This window comes from Ranitomeya imitator, chromosome 5, assembly GCF_032444005.1.
Source record: "Ranitomeya imitator isolate aRanImi1 chromosome 5, aRanImi1.pri, whole genome shotgun sequence".
In the NCBI taxonomy this organism is placed as follows: Eukaryota; Metazoa; Chordata; class Amphibia; order Anura; family Dendrobatidae; genus Ranitomeya; species Ranitomeya imitator.
In genome coordinates, this window is record NC_091286.1 from 35,769,097 (window position 1) to 35,793,083 (window position 23,987).

The window sequence follows — 23,987 nt, forward strand, 5'->3', positions numbered from 1 at the left end:
TAGCTAGTTTAACAAGGGTGCATTGACCTGTCCAGGCATTAGGCAACCTAGGACGGAGCTTACCATCTCCACATAACCAATAAATGTCGTTCATGTACTGTGTATGATTAGCTAGCAAGTCAGTATCCAGGGAACTGTTCTCTTTGCAGAAACCTGTCTCGAAGACCCCTACTGGTGTACCTGTAGTGTCGTGGGAATTATAGCAGGTATAATTATCAGCTAATACAGTTATCCCTCCTGGGACCTTTAGTTTAGGTGCTTCATGAATTAGTGGGACATAATCTGAGCAATCAGTGGGCTTTAAATCCTTCAACAGATTCATAACACAAGCAGTGGTATTGTCATCAGGAAAAAAAAAACAATGCATATGTGTATAGGTGTGTATTTGCTGCAGCACAAGCAATACATCCTACAGAGATATTCTGGACTCGTACATTGTATCTTACCCATTCTAACCATAAATTTTTCCTTGGGGCTGTTTGTGTTTCTATGGAGAAGACTTCTTGCCAACTGAGACCTGGAATGGGGATTACTTCGTTAACTATATTTTGCAAACGTTCACCTGGGCCTGTTTTAGCTGTACTGGTAACGGGGGCCTTGGTTGGTCTGAAACTAATATCCTGGAGCTGTATATGGCCTAAATTACCATAGTATCCACTATTAAACACATTATGAAAATACCTCCCCAGTACAATTGTTATCTCTGGTAACACATATATAATACTGGATAATTCCCTCTACCACCCGCTGAGTCTCGGGGCACTTGACTACATCGCAGAAATCAAATCACCAGATATTTACCGGGGCCGTTAGGTTTACCCAGAGAATGGTGGCACCGGAATTCTTATTTACAATAGGGGCCGAGAAGGTAGGGGCGAGGATGACCCCAAGCCTCAGGACCAAAAACAACAGCAACATTTTCCTTCGATCACCACTGTGACTAAGCGCTGGTTCGGTCTCTTTTGCAGTGTGAAGCGTAGATCCAGGTGCTCTTTCCTTCAAGTTTTACTGACATAGCTTTTCACGACCATAAAACCACCAGGCTTCAAATTGTGACAAATATCGGTTTCTGCTGAATCTGGAAGGGAAAAAGAATCTAAAACATGGGTGTTAGCAACATTTTTACTAAGCTGAATAACATATTGAACAGCACGGTCAGTTTCCTCTGACAACTACTGAGACTGGAAATTTGCAACTGAGAACCTAGCACCAAACAATATCTCATATGGGGACAGGCCATGTTTTGCAATAGGGGTAGTATGAATATGTAAGAGCCCTGGCCATGGAGCCGTAGTCTCCTGCATCATTTTGGTCAATTGTCCCTTCAGTGTGCCGTTCAGCCTCTTAACTTTCCCACTAGATTGTGGATGGTACGGAGTATGGAGGGCTACAGTGGATCCAAGAATTGTCAGAACCTCCTGATACACATGAGAAGAAAAGTCCGGGCCTTGGTTACTTTCAGCAACTTCTGGAACACCATATCTGTATTCGACTTCCATCACCAGTTTCTTTGCTGTGGTCTTTGCAGTCACGTTGGTAACGGGGAATGCTTCTGGCCAACTGGAGAACATATCGACAACCACCAGACAATATTCATACCTTCAGACTTAGGCAACGTGATGTGGTCCACCTGGAGCTTTTGGAAAGGATAGTCGGGCTTAGCAAGATACTTCGGGGGTACACGTTGAAGTTGACCGGGATTGCAGATCTGACAGATACCTCGATGTGTGGGCCCATGCGCCCACATGGCAATAGCAGGGTACATCCGCTTAGGGAAACACACAAGTTGGTCCTTTTTTCAGCGACCATTGTCCATACGTGCTCCATCAGCTTCCACTGCTTCACTTCTTCCTTTGGAGACATTCTCTGCATCGTCATTAAGCGGTCTCGCGGGGTCTGACAGAAAACCTCAGTCTGGCATAGATCATCAGGTTCCTGTAGAGTCAGTGTTTCTTGTAACTGTTTACGCTGAGGGCGTGTGGTCACCATAGCTGGTATGGTCAGTTCAACGGGTAGAAGAGCAGCGGCTTTTGCTTGCATATTCGCAAAGGCGTTACCACCAGTCTGTGGTCTGTTCCATAGTACCGTGCTCCTTAACTTTGATAATGGCCACCTGGGTAGGTAATTCGATTGAGTCCATGAGGGCTTTAACAGCTTCAGCATTCTTCACTGAGTCCCGGCAGTAGTAACAAATCCTCGATTGGCCCATAGGGCTCCGAAATCATGAGCAATACCAAATGCATACTGTGAGTCCGTGTATATTAGCCCGCCTGTCTTTGGCTTGTGCTGACAGAGAGGGAGGGAGTGCAGCTCCGTGCACTACAGTGTCTTCCGTAGTAACAGCGTATCCAGTGTGGAGTCTGCCAAAATCATCAGCATATCTTGAACAGTCTTTCAGGGCCTTGTAGAGGGGTAGCATTATGCGGGATGCGTCCGGTATCCACTGACAACAATAAGTACATAGTCCAAGAAAACGTTGGAGTTCAGTCACATCCTTTGTAGCTGACGGCTATTTTTCTTTCTTCTGTGAGGTGTCTGGCACCCTGAAGGAGACAGTGACCCAAAAATATCACTTGACCAAGGCAGAACCGAAGTATCAAGGCTGAAACCCGACAGTTCAGATCTGCCAGATACTTGTGAAAACTAACAGTGGCAACAATGGCTTCCTGCTCTGTCTGTGCACACAACAAAAAACAAAAAAATTACCCACATACTGAAGCAGCATAACATAGGGATATTCTAACTGCCAGGGTTAGATACACTATCCCCCCTATTTTTTTTTTATTTTTTATAACACATCTCATTATACTCATCTACATAGGGGTTATATAACATAAATACCATCTGACCATCATCTTGGCTCACCAACTCTCTAGGTCTGCTCAGGTGCACTTATACGTCCATCATATTATCTTTGTCTGTAAATTGGGAAAGGTTTGTTCTCAGGGTCAGCCAATTATTTTAGCGTAGCTAGCTAGTCAGAGGGCTTTCAGGGATAATACTCCTGTATCTGTCTTACACTACCTGGTGTGGTTGGTTCTCTGGTGGTGGGGGTGACTAGATGACCGGTTGGGGGTGACATGACATGCTGGTCTACAGCTCCTTCCCAAAAGGATTACTGTCAGCCTACTCCCAAAGTTAATGTCCCCACTACCCACTATCCTGTGTCAGCTTCTTATATCACTACATCACTACATGTGATCTTATCTGGACAGGAATCAGTGTAATTCACTTAGGTCGAGTTGCAGCACAGATTATACAAGCATTTCTCCAGTCTGGGTTTGTCTGACCGCAATATTTACAAATCCATCTGTCCTGTCTTGGTCTGAGAATTAACATGGCGAGAGAGATTTCCAGACACAGGGTTAAAATGAATATTGGAGCGTAAGACTGGATTTGTGTAAGGGAGGGGGAGCTGGAGCTGAAGTCTTCTGCTTCTTGGGCCACTGATAAGGAACCGAGCTGCGAGCCGTGTGTCCTTGAAGCTGCGGGGGCTAGAGAGTGAGTGAGGATCGCTGCAGCTGCTGATACAGACTGGGTTAAGTTCTTCTGGAAACTTTGGCCCCCCTTTCTCTGGCCGGCAGCACAAAGAGGAGAAGTCAAAAAAACAATTCGCGCAGGGGTTCACCCCTCCCATCGGCCACAAACACACAGATAAGAATTTACAGCATTCCTCAACACAAAAGAAGAAAAACCACAATGCAGCTATTTGACTCCCCCCTCCCATGGGGTGTTTCGGAAAACCACACAGAGTAGCGGAATACAGCAATTATCAGACTCAATTAATTTCTACAAAACCTTCACACAATTCATATACCAAAACACCTTAGAAAAACCAATGATTGAGATATTTTATAGCCAAACACGGGCTCTGCATCCTTTCATCTTTCCTCTCCATCAACCTTTTTCCATTCCTCGTTCTTTAAAGCTCGCGCAACTCGCAGATGAGCTTGCACTTGTTCTAACAGTCCTTCATCTTTCAACATTCTTGACTGCCTTCTTGCCCTCCCGTGACTCTACTATTGTCTTGACTTCCACAGCATCCTCATCTAACCTGTGGGGCACGGACTTCTTCTTTAAGAGACGTAACATGACTCACAGAATACTACGCCCTTCTGCAGTAGGCCGCTGACAGCGACAGCAACACTTGTGTCCTAACACGGAGCCTCGCGCTCCACGTGTTATGAATAAAGAGCCTCGCGCTCAATATTTTTCCTTAACCTGAACACCAGTGATTACAGTCTGCCCTGTCACGATATTCTAAACGTTGGGAGGCTGTCTCCTAGTGAGACCCCTCCACTGTGTTTCTGGTGGTCCCCTTCTTGGGACGTCTTAATTACCGATATGTGCAAGTGTGTGCAAGTGTTTCTGGTGGTCCCCCTCTTGGGACGTCTTAATTACCGATATGTGCAAGTGTGTGCAAGTGTTTCTGGTGGTCCCCCTCTTGGGACGTCTTAATTACCGATATGTGCAAGTGTGTGCAAGTGTTTCTGGTGGTCCCCCTCTTGGGACGTCTTAATTACCGATATGTGCAAGTGTGTGCAAGTGTTTCTGGTGGTCCCCCTCTTGGGACGTCTTAATTACCAATGTATGTGCGTGCAATATCACAGAGGCTACGTCTCCTATCCCAATCCACAAACTTCTCAATCTTTCACTCTATCACTACTAGGCAACAGTCACGGGTAGGGTGGTTGAATGGAGTACAATGACCGGTGGAGGAGGTGTGGTGTACACGAGGACGCGCAGAGTGCGACGTCTCTCAGTTGCTGGTTCGAAGCGTGGCACGGGATCGCGCTCGGTCTCACCACTCGACCGGTCACTCCCCAGACCCAAGGAGACCACAGACAAACCAATAACGGCTGAAACACTAGCAAGTGTGACACATACATAGTATGCGATCTCCACTTACCGTGCTTGGAGGGTGATCAGTCCTCGAGGTCAGCCACTACGGGTGTCGTCCACGGACGTCCAGGCATGGGTCCAGGGGGTCTCGGATCTCACGGGCCACGCCCCACGTTGGTTGCGCCAAATTGTCGGGGTCGTCACGACAATACCCTTCATCCACCAGTCATTCCAAATCAGATTAGGAGCATGTTGGTACCGGATAAGAATGAGTCAGACACAATGCTGGTTCAAACTCATTGCACGCTCGTGTGTAACGTCACAGCAACAACTGAACTTTATTTCCTGATACACAATATTACATGGTCCATTGGGGGAAGGTGTGCAGAGGGCGGGGATAGGCGGGGGTTAAGCAATGTATCTAGTATTCAGTCCCTCTGGTTGGCCTGACGTCATCTGATGAATCTTCCTTTGTCCACATCTTGTTAAGTTTCGAATTCCAGAAAAATGTTACTTGTCCTTCTGGAATGTGCAACTTGTTCCTTCAGCCTGAAAGTGGGGCAAAGGTGAATACTGGCAGCCATCTTAAATACAGTTAAATTTGCATTTGGCAAGCAAAGGGAAAAACTTATTGTTTCACAGCATAAGAATATATAAAAGTACAAAAGAGTATAAAGATATATATTTTTTACCTTGACAACAGTAAGAGGAGGGGCATAGCTCCAAGCCCTAAGGACCCCACAGTGAGAGGAGGGGCCTAGTACTGGACCCTAAGGACCTCACAATAAGAGGAGAGGCCTAGTACCGAGCCCTAAGGAGCCCACAGTAAGAGGAGGGGTGTAGTACCGAGCCCTAAGGACCCCATAGTAAGAGGAGTGGGCCTAGTACCGAGCCCTAAGGACCCCACAGTAAGAGGAGAGGCCTAGTACCGAGCCCTAAGGAGCCCACAGTAAGAGGAGGGGCCTAGTACCGAGCCCTAAGGACCCCACAGTAAGAGGAGAGTCCTAGTACCGAGCCCTAAGGACCCCACAGTAAGAGGAGGGGTGTAGTACCGAGCCCTAAGGACCCCACAGTAAGAGGAGAGTCCTAGTACCGAGCCCTAAGGACCTCACAGTAAGAGGAGAGGCCTAGTACCGAGCCCTAAGGACCCCACAGTTAGAGGAGAGGCCTAGTACCGAGCCCTAAGGACCTCACAGTAAGAGGAGAGGCCTAGTACCGAGCCCTAAGGACCCCACAGTAAGAGGAGAGTCCTAGTACCGAGCCCTAAGGACCCCACAGTAAGAGGAGAGTCCTAGTACCGAGCCCTAAGGACCCCACAGTAAGAGGAGAGGCCTAGTACCGAGTCCTAAGGACCCCACAGTTAGAGGAGAGGCCTAGTACCGAGCCCTAAGGACCTCACAGTAAGAGGAGAGGCCTAGTACCGAGCCCTAAGGACCCCACAGTAAGAGGAGAGGCCTAGTACCGAGTCCTAAGGACCCCACAGTAAGAGGAGAGTCCTAGTACCGAGCCCTAAGGACCCCACAGTAAGAGGAGAGGCCTAGTACCGAGTCCTAAGGACCCCACAGTAAGAGGAGAGTCCTAGTACCGAGCCCTAAGGACCTCACAGTAAGAGGAGAGGCCTAGTACCGAGCCCTAAGGACCTCACAGTAAGAGGAGAGGCCTAGTACCGAGTCCTAAGGACCTCACAGTAAGAGGAGAGGCCTAGTACCGAGTCCTAAGGACCCCACAGTAAGAGGAGAGGCCTAGTACCGAGCCCTAAGGACCCCACAGTAAGAGGAGAGGCCTAGTACAGGGAAGGAGCGATAAGACATTATTTCTATTTGTCTATATTTGGTATCACCATAATCGCACTGACAAGAATCACGAGTTAAAAAAGAAATTGAAAAAATGTCATTTATTTTTTCACTCATTTGGAAATTTTTCCTGCTTTTCTTTTTTTTTTTTATATGGTAAAGTGAATGATGTAATTCAAAACTGCAACTTGTCCTAGAAAAAAACCAAGTGCTGGCTCTAGGAGGAAAAAATAAAAAACGAAAAATCGCCCAATTCTGCTGAGGACCGATTGATTCTCGCCTTAGTTTTCCAGCCCGCTGTACTCGTGCTGAGCTGCAGGTGGCGCTGTGACGGTACAGCGGAGCTCCCGTTGTCACGTGACCTAAGCCTTTCTTTCTCCCCCCCCCCCCCCAACAAGCGCCCGCTCTAGATTGGCGCCGCGTCTGTCTCTAGGCAACCAGCCCTATAGACCCCGCCCATTTCTTGTAACTGAACCTGGGCGGTGTCAATTCTGTGTTTAATGCAGCGACCAATCAGCAAGTGAGATGTCAAGAGCCGTTAGCCAATCAGCAGACAATTAGCTTAAGTCTATAACCAATGAGCGCGCAGGACAGTGGGAAGGCACGACGTTTAAACCGTTTCTAGTGTGTTGTGTGTGGGGATTTGGCTGCGTCAGACAGACCGGCTCCTGAGCGGTGACCGTGCGGCGGGGCTGACACCAGCATGCCGTCCAGGGTGGAGGACTACGAGGTGCTGTACACCATAGGCTCCGGCTCCTACGGGAAGTGTCAGAAGATCCGCAGGAAAGCCGACGGCAAGGTAGAGCGAGGGCTGCGGCCACGGTGCTAGGCAGGGTGCTGACACCAGGGGGCGCTGGAGCGGCGGCTGAACACCTGCACATCCTGAGTGGCTGCTCCTGTACAGTCAGTGCTGGAGACACCAGGGGGCGCTAGAGCAGTGTGACCACCTGTACATCCTGAGTGACTGCTCCTGTACAGTCAGTGCTGGAGACACCAGGGGGCGCTAGAGCATTGTGACCACCTGCACATCCTGAGTGGCTGCTCCTGTACAGTCAGTGCTGGGGGCGGAGACACCAGGGGGCGCTAGAGCAGTGTCTGACCACCTGCACATCCTGTGTGACTGCTCCTGTACAGTCAGTGCTGGAGACACCAGGGGGCGCTAGAGCAGTGTCTGACCACCTGCACATCCTGAGTGACTGCTCCTGTACAGTCAGTGCTGGAGACACCAGGGGGCGCTAGAGCATTGTGACCACCTGCACATCCTGAGTGGCTGCTCCTGTACAGTCAGTGCTGGAGACACCAGGGGGCGCTAGAGCATTGTGACCACCTGCACATCCTGAGTGACTGCTCCTGTACAGTCAGTGCTGGAGACACCAGGGGGCGCTAGAGCATTGTGACCACCTGCACATCCTGAGTGACTGCTCCTGTACAGTCAGTGCTGGGGGCGGAGACACCAGGGTGCGCTAGAGCAGTGTCTGACCACCTGCACATCCTGTGTGACTGCTCCTGTACAGTCAGTGCTGGGGGCGGAGACACCAGGGGGCGCTAGAGCAGTGTCTGATCACCTGTACATCCTGTGTGACTGCTCCTGTACAGTCAGTGCTGGAGACACCAGGGGGCGCTAGAGCAGTGTCTGACCACCTGCACATCCTGAGTGACTGCTCCTGTACAGTCAGTGCTGGAGACACTAGGGGGCGCTAGAGCAGTGTCTGACCACCTGCACATCCTGTGTGACTGCTCCTGTACAGTCAGTGCTGGAGACACCAGGGGGCGCTAGAGCAGTGTCTGATCACCTGCACATCCTGAGTGACTGCTCCTGTACAGTCAGTGCTGGAGGCTGAGACACCAGGGGGCGCTAGAGCAGTGTCTGACCACCTGCACATCCTGAGTGACTGCTCCTGTACAGTCAGTGCTGGAGACACCAGGGGGCGCTAGAGCAGTGTGACCACCTACACATCCTGAGTGACTGCTCCTGTACAGTCAGTGCTGGAGGCTGAGACACCAGGGGGCGCTAGAGCGGTGTCTGACCACCTGCACATCCTGTGTGACTGCTCCTGTACAGTCAGCGCTGGAGGTGGAGACACCAGGGGGCGCTAGAGCAGTGTCTGATCACCTGTACATCCTGTGTGACTGCTCCTGTACAGTCAGTGCTGGAGACACCAGGGGGCGCTAGAGCAGTGTCTGACCACCTGCACATCCTGTGTGACTGCTCCTGTACAGTCAGTGCTGGAGACACCAGGGGGCGCTAGAGCAGTGTCTGACCACCTGCACATCCTGTGTGACTGCTCCTGTACAGTCAGTGCTGGAGGCTGAGACACCAGGGGGCGCTAGAGCAGTGTCTGACCACCTGCACATCCTGTGTGACTGCTCCTGTACAGTCAGTGCTGGAGGCTGAGACACCAGGGGGCGCTAGAGCAGTGTCTGACCACCTGCACATCCTGAGTGACTGCTCCTGTACAGTCAGTGCTGGAGGCTGAGACACCAGGGGGCGCTAGAGCAGTGTCTGATCACCTGTACATCCTGAGTGACTGCTCCTGTACAGTCAGTGCTGGAGACACCAGGGGGCGCTAGAGCAGTGTCTGACCACCTGCACATCCTGTGTGACTGCTCCTGTACAGTCAGTGCTGGGGGCTGAGACACCAGGGGGCGCTAGAGCAGTGTCTGACCACCTGTACATCCTGTGTGACTGCTCCTGTACAGTCAGTGCTGGAGGCTGAGACACCAGGGGGCGCTAGAGCAGTGTCTGATCACCTGTACATCCTGAGTGACTGCTCCTGTACAGTCAGTGCTGGAGACACCAGGGGGCGCTAGAGCAGTGTCTGACCACCTGCACATCCTGTGTGACTGCTCCTGTACAGTCAGTGCTGGAGGCTGAGACACCAGCGGGCGCTAGAGCAGTGTCTGACCACCTGTACATCCTGTGTGACTGCTCCTGTACAGTCAGTGCTGGAGACACCAGGGGGCGCTAGAGCAGTGTCTGACCACCTGCACATCCTGTGTGACTGCTCCTGTACAGTCAGTGCTGGAGGCTGAGACACCAGGGGGCGCTAGAGCGGTGTCTGACCACCTGCACATCCTGTGTGACTGCTCCTGTACAGTCAGTGCTGGAGGTGGAGACACCAGGGGGCGCTAGAGCAGTGTGACCACCTACACATCCTGAGTGACTGCTCCTGTACAGTCAGTGCTGGAGGTGGAGACACCAGGGGGCGCTAGAGCGGCGGCTGATAACCTGCACATCCTGAGTGACTGCTCCTGTACAGTCAGTGCTGGAGACACTAGGGGGCGCTAGAGCAGTGTCTGACCACCTGCACATCCTGTGTGACTGCTCCTGTACAGTCAGTGCTGGAGGCTGAGACACTAGGGGGCGCTAGAGCAGTGTCTGACCACCTGCACATCCTGTGTGACTGCTCCTGTACAGTCAGTGCTGGGGGCTGAGACACCAGGGGGCGCTAGAGCAGTGTCTGACCACCTGTACATCCTGAGTGACTGCTCCTGTACAGTCAGTGCTGGAGACACTAGGGGGCGCTAGAGCAGTGTCTGACCACCTGCACATCCTGTGTGACTGCTCCTGTACAGTCAGTGCTGGGGGCTGAGACACCAGGGGGCGCTAGAGCAGTGTCTGATCACCTGTACATCCTGAGTGACTGCTCCTGTACAGTCAGTGCTGGAGACACCAGGGGGCGCTAGAGCAGTGTCTGACCACCTGCACATCCTGAGTGACTGCTCCTGTACAGTCAGTGCTGGAGGTGGAGACACCAGGGGGCGCTAGAGCAGTGTGACCACCTACACATCCTGAGTGACTGCTCCTGTACAGTCAGTGCTGGAGGCTGAGACACCAGGGGGCGCTAGAGCAGTGTCTGATAACCTGCACATCCTGAGTGACTGCTCTTGTACAGTCAGTGCTGGAGGTGGAGACACCAGGGGGCGCTAGAGCAGTGTCTGACCACCTGCACATCCTGTGTGACTGCTCCTGTACAGTCAGTGCTGGAGGCTGAGACACCAGGGGGCGCTAGAGCAGTGTGACCACCTGCACATCCTGAGTGACTGCTCCTGTACAGTCAGTGCTGGAGGCTGAGACACCAGGGGGCGCTAGAGCAGTGTCTGACCACCTGTACATCCTGTGTGACTGCTCCTGTACAGTCAGTGCTGGAGACACCAGGGGGCGCTAGAGCAGTGTCTGACCACCTGCACATCCTGAGTGACTGCTCCTGTACAGTCAGTGCTGGAGGCTGAGACACCAGGGGGCGCTAGAGCAGTGTGACCACCTGCACATCCTGTGTGACTGCTCCTGTACAGTCAGTGCTGGAGACACCAGGGGGCGCTAGAGCAGTGTCTGACCACCTGCACATCCTGTGTGACTGCTCCTGTACAGTCAGTGCTGGAGGCTGAGACACCAGGGGGCGCTAGAGCAGTGTCTGACCACCTGCACATCCTGTGTGACTGCTCCTGTACAGTCAGTGCTGGAGGTGGAGACACCAGGGGGCGCTAGAGCAGTGTCTGACCACCTGCACATCCTGTGTGACTGCTCCTGTACAGTCAGTGCTGGAGACACCAGGGGGCGCTAGAGCAGTGTCTGACCACCTGCACATCCTGAGTGACTGCTCCTGTACAGTCAGTGCTGGAGGTGGAGACACCAGGGGGCGCTAGAGCAGTGTCTGACCACCTGCACATCCTGAGTGACTGCTCCTGTACAGTCAGTGCTGGAGGCTGAGACACCAGGGGGCGCTAGAGCAGTGTCTGACCACCTGCACATCCTGAGTGACTGCTCCTGTACAGTCAGTGCTGGAGGCTGAGACACCAGGGAGCGCTAGAGCAGTGTCTGACCACCTGCACATCCTGAGTGACTGCTCCTGTACAGTCAGCGCTGGAGGTGGAGACACCAGGGGGCGCTAGAGCAGTGTCTGACCACCTGTACATCCTGTGTGACTGCTCCTGTACAGTCAGTGCTGGAGACACCAGGGGGCGCTAGAGCAGTGTCTGATAACCTGCACATCCTGAGTGACTGCACCTGTACAGTCAGTGCTGGAGGCTGAGACACCAGGGGGCGCTAGAGCAGTGTCTGACCACCTGCACATCCTGTGTGACTGCTCCTGTACAGTCAGTGCTGGAGGCTGAGACACCAGGGGGTGCTAGAGCAGTGTCTGACCACCTGCACATCCTGTGTGACTGCTCCCGTACAGTCAGCGCTGGAGGTGGAGACACCAGGGTGCGCTAGAGCAGTGTCTGACCACCTGCACATCCTGAGTGACTGCTCCTGTACAGTCAGCGCTGGAGGTGGAGACACCAGGGGGCGCTAGAGCACTGTCTGACCACCTGCACATCCTGAGTGACTGCTCCTGTACGGTCAGTGCTGGAGGCTGACCCACCAGGCAGGGCTTAGTTACCGATAGCAATGCACCTGGTGGCTGTTCTCACTTAACCCCTTTCAGACTAGCAGGTTTTTCATTTTTGTGCCATCAGTAAAATCCATCTGATAGTGGTATCTAAACGGTTAAATGGCAGCGATCGGGGCCGGCTTCATTCATTGCTGCTAACGCGGTTCCTGGTGTAATAATGTGACCAGTACCGGCCCTGGAGCCACACACAGTGGGTACGGAAAGTCTCCAGACCCTTTGCTCAATATTGAGTAGAAGCCCCTTTTGAGCTAGTACAGCCAGGAGTCTTCTTGGGAATGATGCAACAAGTTTTTCACCCCTGGATTTGGGGATCCTCGGCCATTCTTCCTGGCAGATCCTCTCCAGTTCCGTCAGGTTGGATGGTGAACGCCATTTTCAGGTCTCTCCAGAGGGTCTGAATACTTAAAACCATGTGATATTTCAGTTTTTCTTTTTTAATAAATTTGCACATTTCTGTTTTGTGTTTTTTTTTTTTCAGTTAAGATGGGGTGCAGAATGTACATTAATGTGAAAAATATGAACTTTTTTGAATTTACCAAATGGCTGCAATGAAAGCGAGTGAAATGTGAAGGGGGTGTGAATCCTTTCCGTGCCCACTGTATAACAATAGTAATCGGCGTCCGTCCTGCAGGTGCTTGTGTGGAAGGAGCTGGACTACGGCGCCATGAGCGAGTCCGAGAAGCAGATGCTGGTGTCCGAAGTGAACTTGTTACGGGAACTGAAACACCCCAACATTGTGCGCTACTACGACCGTATAATCGAGCGCAGCAGCACGACGCTGTACATCGTGATGGAGTACTGCGAGGGGGGAGACCTGGCCAGCCTGATCGCCAAGTGCACCAAGGAGAGGTAGGTGCCGTCTCCGCACTATGGGCGGGAGGTAGATCCTATACGGTAACGGGAGCAGACGTCTGCTCTGCTGGCAGCGGGTTATACAGGTAGATCGGGAGGGGATTCTTTGACTGGATGTGCTCGGCCCGCTCTGCCCTGCTTTGTCCTCCCTTTCTCCATCTCACCTTCTTGCCTTCATTGCTCCCCTCAGGCAATACTTGGAAGAAGACTTCATAGTCCGGGTGTTCGCCCAGGTTGCTTTGGCCCTAAAAGACTGCCACAAACGGAGCGATGGCGGCCATACCGTTCTCCACAGGGACCTGAAACCTGCCAACATATTCCTCGATGCCAAGAAGAACGTCAAACTTGGTGACTTTGGCTTGGCCAGGATATTGCACCATGATACCAGTTTTGCCAAAACGTTTGTTGGCACTCCATATTACATGTCCCCTGTGAGTATCGGGAACGCTTACGTCAGATGCATGCTCGTCATTGACAGTCGAGCGATTGTCTGGTGAGATAGCCGCACGTCCATGATCTCGGCAGCAGAATCCAATACACGGCTGGTTGATATCCTGCAGATCTCCGGTGCTGGGAACGTCCATTCGGAAGCTTTAACTTATGGATTTTTAAATCTTTCTGTGCAGATTTTGCCATGGGAGGTCACATCCGTGGGGTGAATTTTGCAATTTTTTATTTTTTTCCTAAAGTAGTCCATATCAGATTAGGGGGTTCACACTAGGCACCCGCACGATCAGCTGATGGACAGTGCCACATAGTGGGTCGTGGCCATTACTGCAGCTTGGTTGCTACTAAAGTAAGCGAGCACTGAGCTGCAGAATCCAGAAAAAGCCACTACACTGTACAGAGCTGTCCGGTCCCGTTCAGTACTAGAGGTTGTGGCTGTCGGACCCCCCATAATCTGATTTTGGGCTAATCTTGGGATGAGAGATGAGTATAGGATGAGAGATGAGTATAGTTGGGCTGGAAAGGCCCTCTAATTCTGGTCATAGTACAACAAACTCTCCAATTCCTGCTCTTTTAATCAGTTTCCCACTCTCCTTATTCTAAATGAGCAGTAGGAGCCATTTCTTGGTGCCGGCATTGACTTGGGTTCCTCGACCTTGTGTCATCTAGGAGCAGATGAACAGAATGTCCTACAATGAGAAGTCTGATATCTGGTCCCTGGGCTGTCTGCTGTATGAACTGTGCGCCCTGTCGTAAGTATCGCCTTCTCTTTAAGTGGAGAATATAATATACATATATATATATATATATATATATATATATATATATATATATATATACATATACATATATACAGGTCCTTCTCAAAAAATTAGCATATAGTGTTAAATTTCATTATTTACCATAATGTAATGATTACAATTAAACTTTCATATATTATAGATTCATTATCCACCAACTGAAATTTGTCAGGTCTTTTATTGTTTTAATACTGATGATTTTGGCATACAACTCCTGATAACCCAAAAAACCTGTCTCAATAAATTAGCATATCAAGAAAAGGTTCTCTAAACGACCTATTACCCTAATCTTCTGAATCAACTAATTAACTCTAAACACATGCAAAAGATACCTGAGGCTTTTATAAACTCCCTGCCTGGTTCATTACTCAAAACCCCCATCATGGGTAAGACTAGCGACCTGACAGATGTCAAGAAGGCCATCATTGACACCCTCAAGCAAGAGGGTAAGACCCAGAAAGAAATTTCTCAACAAATAGGCTGTTCCCAGAGTGCTGTATCAAGGCACCTCAATGGTAAGTCTGTTGGAAGGAAACAATGTGGCAGAAAACGCTGTACAACGAGAAGAGGAGACCGGACCCTGAGGAAGATTGTGGAGAAGGACCGATTCCAGACCTTGGGGAACCTGAGGAAGCAGTGGACTGAGTCTGGTGTGGAAACATCCAGAGCCACCGTGCACAGGCGTGTGCAGGAAATGGGCTACAGGTGCCGCATTCCCCAGGTAAAGCCACTTTTAAACCATAAACAGCGGCAGAGGCGCCTGACCTGGGCTACAGAGAAGCAGCACTGGACTGTTGCTAAGTGGTCCCAAGTACTTTTTTCTGATGAAAGCAAATTTTGCATGTCATTCGGAAATCAAGGTGCCAGAGTCTGGAGGAAGACTGGGGAGAAGGAAATGCCAAAATGCCTGAAGTCCAGTGTCAAGTACCCACAGTCAGTGATGGTGTGGGGTGCCATGTCAGCTGCTGGTGTTGGTCCACTGTGTTTCATCAAGGGCAGGGTCAATGCAGCTAGCTATCAGGAGATTTTGGAGCACTTCATGCTTCCATCGGCTGAAATGCTTTATGGAGATGAAGATTTCATTTTTCAGCACGACCTGGCACCTGCTCACAGTGCCAAAACCACTGGTAAATGGTTTACTGACCATGGTATTACTGTGCTCAATTGGCCTGCCAACTCTCCTGACCTGAACCCCATAGAGAATCTGTGGGATATTGTGAAGAGAAAGTTGAGAGATGCAAGACCCAACACTCTGGATGAGCTTAAGGCCGCTATTGAAGCATCCTGGGCCTCCATAACATCTCAGCAGTGTCACAGGCTGATTGCCTCCATGCCACGCCGCATTGAAGCAGTCATTTCTGCCAAAGGATTCCCGACCAAGTATTGAGTGCATAACTGAACATTATTATTTGTTGGTTTTTTTGTTTGTTATTAAAAAACACTTTTATTTGATTGGATGGGTGAAATATGCTAATTTATTGAGACAGGTTTTTTGGGTTATCAGGAGTTGTATGCCAAAATCATCAGTATTAAAACAATAAAAGACCTGACAAATTTCAGTTGGTGGATAATGAATCTATAATATATGAAAGTTTAATTGTAATCATTACATTATGGTAAATAATGAAATTTAACACTATATGCTAATTTTTTGAGAAGGACCTGTATATATAATGTCCAGAGAATGTCACCATTTAGCTGGAAAAGGAATACTCTGATATATTGGCTGAAAGGCATCTCTGCCTAGGAAAGTCGCCACTGTGATCAGCAAAGGGGGCACTTTCACTGTTTGGGGTGGAGGAACTATAAAGCCTATAATGTCCTCGTTGGTCTTCAGGAGACCACTATAATTGTATGATCTCTATACAGAATTTTTTTTTTGTTTTTTTTTTTTCTTAAGGCCGCCATTCACTGCTTTTAACCAAAAAGAGTTGGCAGAAAAAATAAAAATAGGGAAATTTCGGAGAATTCCTTATCGATATTCGGAAGAACTGAACCAAACCCTCACAAAAATGCTAAATCTCAAGGTATAGTTATTGTGTATATTCATGTACAGTTGTAATGAAATAAGGCGGTCGCTCATCACTAGTCATTATCTGAGCATGCTCGGTGATAACAGTGACTTTGCCGTGCTCAAATAATATGTCCGAGTCTCTGCGGCTGCATGTCACTGCTGTTCAACAGCCACAACACAGGGATTGCCCGAGCTTCCATGTTCCACTGAATCTATGTAACCTTAAGCAAGAACATGCAACCTGCTGCCTTGTTATGTAAAGGGGGTTTTCCGTTCTCTAGGGGTACGTTCACATGAACGTTTGTCGGCCCGAGCGCTGTCCATGTATAAATGGTTTACTTGCTTCGGGTCCACCACTCAGTCGTCGGTGCTGCTGCTCCCATTGTCCGATATAGAGCAGATGTCTCCTCAACAGCACAGCGGTTCTGAGCAGGGCATCCCATCTACATGGACATGGCTGCGGAGCTCACTGATTGGCTGACATTGATATCAGCGCTGCAGCATAGACTCTGTGCCAGACCGGGGGATGGTGAGTAATGCACAGTGTGTTTTATAACTGTGCCTTTAAAGAGCTATTTTCCTATTCTGAAATTGCTTTAACCAGCAGGAAAATAAGCAAGTTTGCAACTGACTTGCTTTTTCTGTCTGCTGTCATTTTCCTGCAATGATCGCTTTTATCTTTCATAGCGTACAGCTAGTTTCCATGGACCCTGTCTGAAAGCGTGCAGAAGTTTAATTGGGGGTTATCGCTTGACATCCCAGCCACTTTTGTGCTGTAGTTGCCTGCTCAGACAATACTCTTGCCTCCTGACAAGTTGCCCCCACCACGATCAGGTCCCCTAATCATGGCTGAACCATGTATTTAGTTGAATGCTCTGTTATATCTGTGGAAATACAGTGGTCTGTTGGGTCTATATCAGCTGAATGTTTTACAGCAGAACTTGTGCTGAGCTTTATAGTTCTACTTCTCACCAGAACGGTCTATCAAAAAGATCCCGCCCCACCTGAAACCTGGAAGTGAGGAGACTGCAGAGCTCTGAGCAGCTCAAGAGACAACATGAGAATAATCCTTAGCTGAATTGGTCTGACTGCCGTTTTTGGCACAGCCGGGTGGCCAGGGAGTTCCACATATGAGGTTGACCCCCTTCATTCTTAGGATCAGTGGGGGTCCCAGAAATATCAGTGGTGGCTAGAGTACAATCTGGAAGGTTGTGGCTGAACTATGTCATTACTGGGTATCATGTAGCAGTGACCCTAAATGTAACGTGGGCCCCTTGATGGGCTGTTATAGGCTGCCCACCAGGCTCGCCTTGCAGCTGTGAATTGATTGTTTTTTTTTTTTCTAGGATTACTTGAGACCTTCCATTGAGGAGATATTGCAGCATTCACTGCTTGCAGAGTGGATTGCCGAAGAACAAAACAGAATATCTGAGAAACGCGTTCGTCGATCTGCGGAGCAAGAACTGCTTCCCCAGCCGGATCCTGTCCCTGGTGAGGTACGGTTAAAGGAACAGCAGCTGCTGGCCCGAGAGAAGGCGCTAAAGGAGCGAGAAGAACGGCTAGAGCGTAAGCGGGCTCTGATATTTGCTAGTTGATAATGCCGATGTTCACACACACTGTGACTGCGATATAAATCCACTCTGAAATGTCATGGTACAGGAACTCTGGGACCATGGTTGTGATCAGTAGGGGTCTGCAGTAGACCCACCAGTGACCTGACATGTAACTGATGGGGTAAGACTTGTGGTAACGCTCAATACAGCCAGTGTTTATTAGTATAACTGACACCTACACAGAGCCGTATACTGGATTCTTTCCCCAAATGTTCACACCCATAACACTACAAAAATAGGGAAAAAGGAAAAAATGGGAAGAAAATAAGTCAGCTCACCAATCCCTCAACAGTGCAATGATGTCCATGCACGGAGCCGCCTTGGTCAAGGGCGTAGTCCAGAGCCAGCAATGAAAAAGAAAAAAATAATCTCCAGCATGGATCTTCTAAAAAGTCAATTTATTGGAAACACTTTAAAATGCAAACATTTGCAAAAAAGAGATGGAGGTCCCAGGTGGTCAATGCTGACGCGTTTCGACCATCAGGTCTTAGTCATGGCATGAAAATGGAACCACATATTAACATTTTATACAACACCCATAACACTAGGCACAATGTAATGGATAACTGGGGTATGTGTGGTGGGGGATAAGGATCTGGTGGTCTCTGCCTATTCTAGTATGTAGCGGTTCGATCATATGCTATGAATTCATTATATCTATAGCGGTGTCCTATTTTTCCAGAACGAGAAAGAGAACTGTGTGTCCGAGAGAGACTCGCAGAAGATAAGCTATCACGGTAAGTCCATAGATGATCAGAAGGCGGCTCGCTTGAAAGCCCTTTAAACAGAAGTACAAGAAAAGGTTTCATATATATTTTGAGAGTACGTTTTTCAACATAGCGCCGACATATACCGCAGTGCCAATATCGTGGTGTTCTGTATCCAGCCCTCGTCCTAATGGGGCTCACGGCTGAATTGACCTATAATGATGCCTGCCAGATTCAGAGGGACCGTCGCAGAAGCCGTACTTCTGCCTCTGTGTTTGTCACCCTAGAGGTCTTCCTGTGTCCGACCATAGGGGGTGGCCGAATTACATAGATGTTTAGAAACTGAACCTAACCAAAGCTCATCCGGTATATTGTGCACGCACGGACGGCCGCCGGCAGATCTTCACCTGCTGCTTCTTTTCCTCTTTTTTTTTTTTTCAGGGCAGAGAACTTGATGAAGAACTTCAATCCCCTCAGGGAGCAACGGTTTTATGGTGCTGATCTGGAAGGAGGGCTAGGTATGAAAGCCAACCGGAAGCCTTTAGAAACGTTTTATTGATCGGCAGAACAATCCAGTGTAGTGGCCTTCTTTTTCTATTTTTAATCCTTCATATTAGGACTTGAGCCTTGTCTGGTTCGCCATGTCTTATGACTAATAAATTATTTTTGCAGCATGCTTGTTCTTTTTGGCACTTGTGCCTATTAGGCTACGTTCACATTGCGTTAGGGCAGTTCGTTTAGCCCATATGCTAACGGACTGCGCTAACGCAATGTCCCAAAAGGGATCGCGTTTGCCGATCCCGCTAGCGCAGATGCCCGATCTGCGCTAGCGAGGAACGGACTGTGAACGCTGCAAGCAGCATTTGAGGTCCGTCACTCAAATGACGGCACATCGCTAGCGCATGCCCAATGTGGGCGTGCGCTAGCGATGCGTTTGCCATTACACCGCGGCATAATGTAGTCCGTTAACGCCGCCATTGCTTGTAATGTAATCCATTGAACGGGTTCACACAACGCAGTGTGAACTTAGACTTCTACAGATCGTATGATGTGAGTAGAAGAATGCAGCTGCCACACTTTACACCTAATCTTCATGGATTTTAGGGAGCGGTACCACCCAATGTCTAGTAATGGGCAAAAATATCTGCTGATTTCTTACCATCAGATCAGGTAGAAGGGACCAGACTCCTAATCTAATCCTAGAAGAGGATTATTATAAAATCCACCTGCATAGAACTGATTCGCTACACGTGTTCCAAGGGTCAATGTAAAACATACTTTAATCTAGGCTCCATACATTACCCCAACCCTGAGAAGAGTTTCGACTAACAGGCTCTGGCTATAAACCAAAAAAAATTATAGATATATCTCAGGAACTTGCTCATGACCTACTCTTTCTCAGAAATGAGCCTGGGTGTGATGTCGTATTTGGACAGGTACATCCCTCTTTGTACATTAAAAGTGGTGGAATTGCAGATTTTTTAGAGATTTTTTTTATTTTTTTTCCCCTGCAGTTATATAGAACATGAACGCCAAAAAACCCTCCAACCTACTAATACGTGTAGATGGAAGTGTTTTGTTTTTGGAACCGGTGTATGCTCAATGGCAGACTTGCTCATATTTTGCCTCTTCTCCTCCGCAGATCCTACCTTGGAGCCATCGTCTTCTATGTGCCATAGAAAGATCGCCCGCTTTGGTACTGAAAGTAAAGAGAACCGTACTGGGAGCAAACATCCACACACCCAAGAAAAATGCACGGAGCTGAAGCAGCGGCTGCAGGCGGCCAACGTGCGAGCGCAGGCTCTGTGTGAGCTGGAAAAGAACTTTCAGCTGAAAAGCCGCCAGCTCCTGGGAATGCGCTGATGCTGTCGTCGCCAGCTGCTAGGCGTGTGCTGATGGTGTCGCTGCCAGCCTGAGCAGATGGCTTGTTGCCTCTGAACTGCACAGATGCAATGAGCCTGTGCACTACCTAACTTATTTTTATAGATTTAATATATACAGTAGCCGGTTGTTACTGTAGTTTGTGTGGCGTCGAGTACATGGTCTGGATGTGAGTTGTCTGTAGCTGACACAGAATATTTTTTTTTTTTTTATATTTGTCTTTATTTTTAAATTGTAATGCATATGTCTTCGTTGGTTACCACATTTGGTAGTAATTCCATAAATGTTGCTTTCTGGATATTCTTCTAAAAAGTCCGCAACACATGTACGGTTTTTGGGTAGTTCCCTTTTATGCTGTGGGTTGACTCTGTGGTTGCCAGTGTTGCTCCTTTCACTGTACAAGTACAAAATTGACTTGTAGTGAAAAGGGTTAATCTATTATTTATTTTTTTTTACATGGCACCTGTCCAATATCTCTCCACTGGTGCAGCTTAGTTTGGCACAGGTCCATAGAGAGAAGCCTCATGGCAGTCGTTACAGCATGCACTGCAGTAATACATCCACCTCTGCAAAATTCATACATTTCGGTCAGTGCAATCTGCATTCTGATTGGCCCGTCATTGCCGGCACTACCTAGTCGGTGATCAGTACTGTCTATGGCGTCACAAGGTTCTGGTTATGCTGCAGGTAAGATCCTGAGCGTGTGACCGGTCACAAGATTAGCACCGTCCTCTACTGCGGTCTTATCCCAGCACGTGAGCTCATCATTAATAATTAGGCCTCCCCTATAATCACTTACAGGTCAAACGTCACCAAATAAACTAGTCGTGGTCATTTGTGGAGACCGAGCTCAAAATTCACTGATAAGAAACTCCCCAATCCAGATGCCCCTTATTAGGCACAGGTCTTACATACGGCTCTGTCTTCCCTGATATTATATATAAGTAATATAATATCTTTAATTTCCAGTATGTGGTTTCCTAACCACTGCTCTTCTGCACTAAGTGGCCACATTTTATTACTCCTGCGCCAGTGACATTTATAGACCGTGTCACTTCCCCGATATCAGTAAGAGCCGCTGATCATAAACCTCAGGGATCATTTAATTAATGAAGTCATTATGTTCCTATCTAATCTACTTTCATGGTGACTACTACTGCCAGTGGTGCAGGGTCAGTGAGGGAATGAGTGCTAATCTCTGAGCCTTGGCTGCAGGAAGAACCATAATAATTCCTTGCATCATATAAGGATCACGATGCGAGCTGAAGACCCCAGAAACAGTCCAGAGGGGCAACACGATCGTTTTTACATTGCTAAGCAGTGGGAACCTGTGGGATTTTTTTCTGTAGTATCTTATGGGTTATGAATATTTTTTGACCTATCTTGTTTTTTTTTTTTTTTTGTATAGTCATGTGTTTTTAGTTTTTTATTTCTCCAAATTCTTCAGAATGGCACACGTGCGTTGATGAATTTTGTGCAAAATCAGAACCTTCATCAGCGTACTGCCCCATATTTTCAAGGCTTGTGAGATGGGAAATCCACGCCCCGCCGGACTAGTCCTCAGCCATTTGCATAACGTGACCGCAGAATTAAATTTAATTCAAAAGTAGATGGTGATTGTAAAGCCACAAGAAGGGAAAAGTTACACTGCAGGCAGGGTCCTGGTTTCCATGTGCCGAGGCAGCAGACATTCGAGGAGAACTTGCAGCAGAAAGTCAGGATCCTTCTCGCTCAACCTCCCCTACGTAGAACTTTATGAGCACTAACAGTTTGTACTCACTGAAGACCGCAATAAAATGCTAATTAATTATTGAAAAATCCTACAATGTGATTTTCTGCATTTTTTTTTTTTTTTTTTTTAGATTCGGTCTCTCACAGGTGAAGTGTACCAATGATAACAATTACAGACATCTCCATTTTTTGTAGGTGGGAAAACTTGCAAAATCGGCATCGTATCGAATACTTATTTTCCCCACTGTACTGAAATTCTTCCATCTATGCGCACTGGTGCCCCACAACATTTAAAGCCTTGTCTAATCCAGGGGGCTTCCACCGTAAGTTCTGTGCGTTTTGACGCTTTTCTATCACAGACATCAGCCACGTCTTCGGCCATTTGTACCGGCCTGGAGCGGACGGCCTCGTCCTTTCTTCCCACATTTATCGTTGCTGCCCTTACTTGTGCCGCTTCTAGTAGATACTCACCACTGCGTACAGGGAACATCCAAGACCTGCCATTTTGGATCCTTACACTTGCCAATTTTTCAACTTCAAGAACTGATTGTTCACTTGGTGGCTGATATATTCCACCCCTGACGGGAGCCATTGTCCCTTGATGGTCAAAGCTCTTCACTTCTCAGATTGCGACCAACCATCTAATGTGTATGGGGATATCCTCTATAGCAGGAGTCTTGAAATAAATAAAGGTGGGGTACCAGAACCCGAACTCCCACCGGTCCGCCCATCACTAACTCCTGAGACATCCTCTGGACAGCAGAAAGGCCAGAAGAAAGCACGCCAGCGCCCCCTAATGACATCACACGAGAACTCCTTATTTTAGGAGCGGAGGCGACTCTTTCCTGTGCTGCTAGATTGCTGGTTGTAGGTGAATGTGGAGAGGAGGATTTCTCCTGATATTGGCCGTACATGTACGGCACAGCAATACATTACTTCCCACAAGCCGCCATACATGTACGGGCGCAATGATGCGCCAGCTTACCAGCAGAGCCAGCGCTATCATCAACGGGTATCAGAACTGACCCCATGCTGCAAAAACCACAATTAGTATCTGCACCGATTGCAGCCATGTAATCCCTTCCATACATATCAATAGTGACAGCCGTATCTGGTTGGGTATTTCGGGGAAGGGGACGTCCTCTTTAAGTCAATCTGCACCTCGTGAGTCTGGTAGTTGCAAGAACTAATACACGGGGTTTATCAGGCAAAGTGTCTGTTACACTGATAGATATAATATCAGCAGGATATTAGATTAGTCCCGTAAAAGGACTAAGTGAAAAAGAAGTAAAAATTCACAAAGTTAGAATTAAAAAAAAAAAAAATATTTCACCACTAAAAATGCTGTTTTATGTAAATATTAAAGAAAAAACAAAAAAAAGTACACGTATGGTATCACCGCATCCAGAACAGCTAAAGCTACAAAACTGTTATAACCCAGATATAATGAACATTAAAAAAAAATGACAAATGTAGGTTTTTCCTTATACTGACACACACACACACACAAAAATGGAATAAAAAGTCACATAAAAAAGAAAAATCATAGAAAATGTCATCTCATCCTGCAAGTAATGCGGCAATTTTTTTTTTTTTAATGTGTGGCCATTTATTCGGTCGAGTTGGAAACCCCTGCTCCATAGTTCAGCTTTACCAGGTCATCAGCTAGGGCTACTTTCATACTAGCTTCGGAATTCGGCCCGTCGCATTGCGTCGGGCCGAGATTCCGATGCTAGTGTTGTTAGTGCCGCACAACGGGTGCAGCAGATGCATTCTCCGGTGCATCCGCTGCCCCATTGTGAGGTGGGGGCGGAGTTCCGGCCGCGCATGCGCGGTCGGAAAAAGCGATCCGTCTGGAGCAAAAAACGTTACATTTATCGTTTTTTGCTCCCGGCGGTCCGCCACAACACG

At 48.5% G+C, this 23,987-nt stretch overlaps 1 protein-coding gene across 3 annotated transcripts; it reads left to right on the forward strand.

Annotated features, from left to right (window-relative positions):
- The first annotated feature begins 7,237 nt into the window (after positions 1-7,237).
- On the forward strand, positions 7,238-20,643 carry NEK2 (NIMA related kinase 2). 3 transcript variants are annotated; one of them, XM_069768537.1, is made up of 9 exons: positions 7,238-7,434; positions 12,663-12,880; positions 13,074-13,314; positions 14,000-14,082; positions 16,031-16,157; positions 17,491-17,710; positions 18,440-18,494; positions 18,906-18,982; positions 20,107-20,643. In XM_069768537.1, exons 1-9 carry the CDS (start codon positions 7,339-7,341, stop codon positions 20,325-20,327), a joined length of 1,338 nt encoding a protein of 445 aa, XP_069624638.1. In that variant the 5' UTR covers positions 7,238-7,338; the 3' UTR covers positions 20,328-20,643. The 3 variants fall into 3 exon arrangements, with proteins under 3 accessions (XP_069624638.1, XP_069624639.1, XP_069624640.1); XM_069768538.1 differs by lacking the exon at positions 18,906-18,982 and having other exon boundaries at positions 17,491-17,640; positions 20,107-20,469; XM_069768539.1 differs by lacking the exon at positions 18,906-18,982 and having other exon boundaries at positions 20,107-20,290.
- Positions 20,644-23,987: the final 3,344 nt, after the last annotated feature.

What these genes read in the sequence shown, in the direction of transcription:
- NEK2 (XM_069768537.1), top strand. Translation starts at nt 7,339, where the DNA reads ATGCCGTCCAGGGTGGAGGACTACGAGGTGCTGTACACCATAGGCTCC. An exon ending in GCAGGAAAGCCGACGGCAAG is followed by an intron (nt 7,435 to 12,662) that starts GTAGAGCGAGGG and finishes TCCGTCCTGCAG; the next exon opens with GTGCTTGTGTGGAAGGAGCT. An exon ending in CTCCATATTACATGTCCCCT is followed by an intron (nt 13,315 to 13,999) that starts GTGAGTATCGGG and finishes TGTGTCATCTAG; the next exon opens with GAGCAGATGAACAGAATGTC.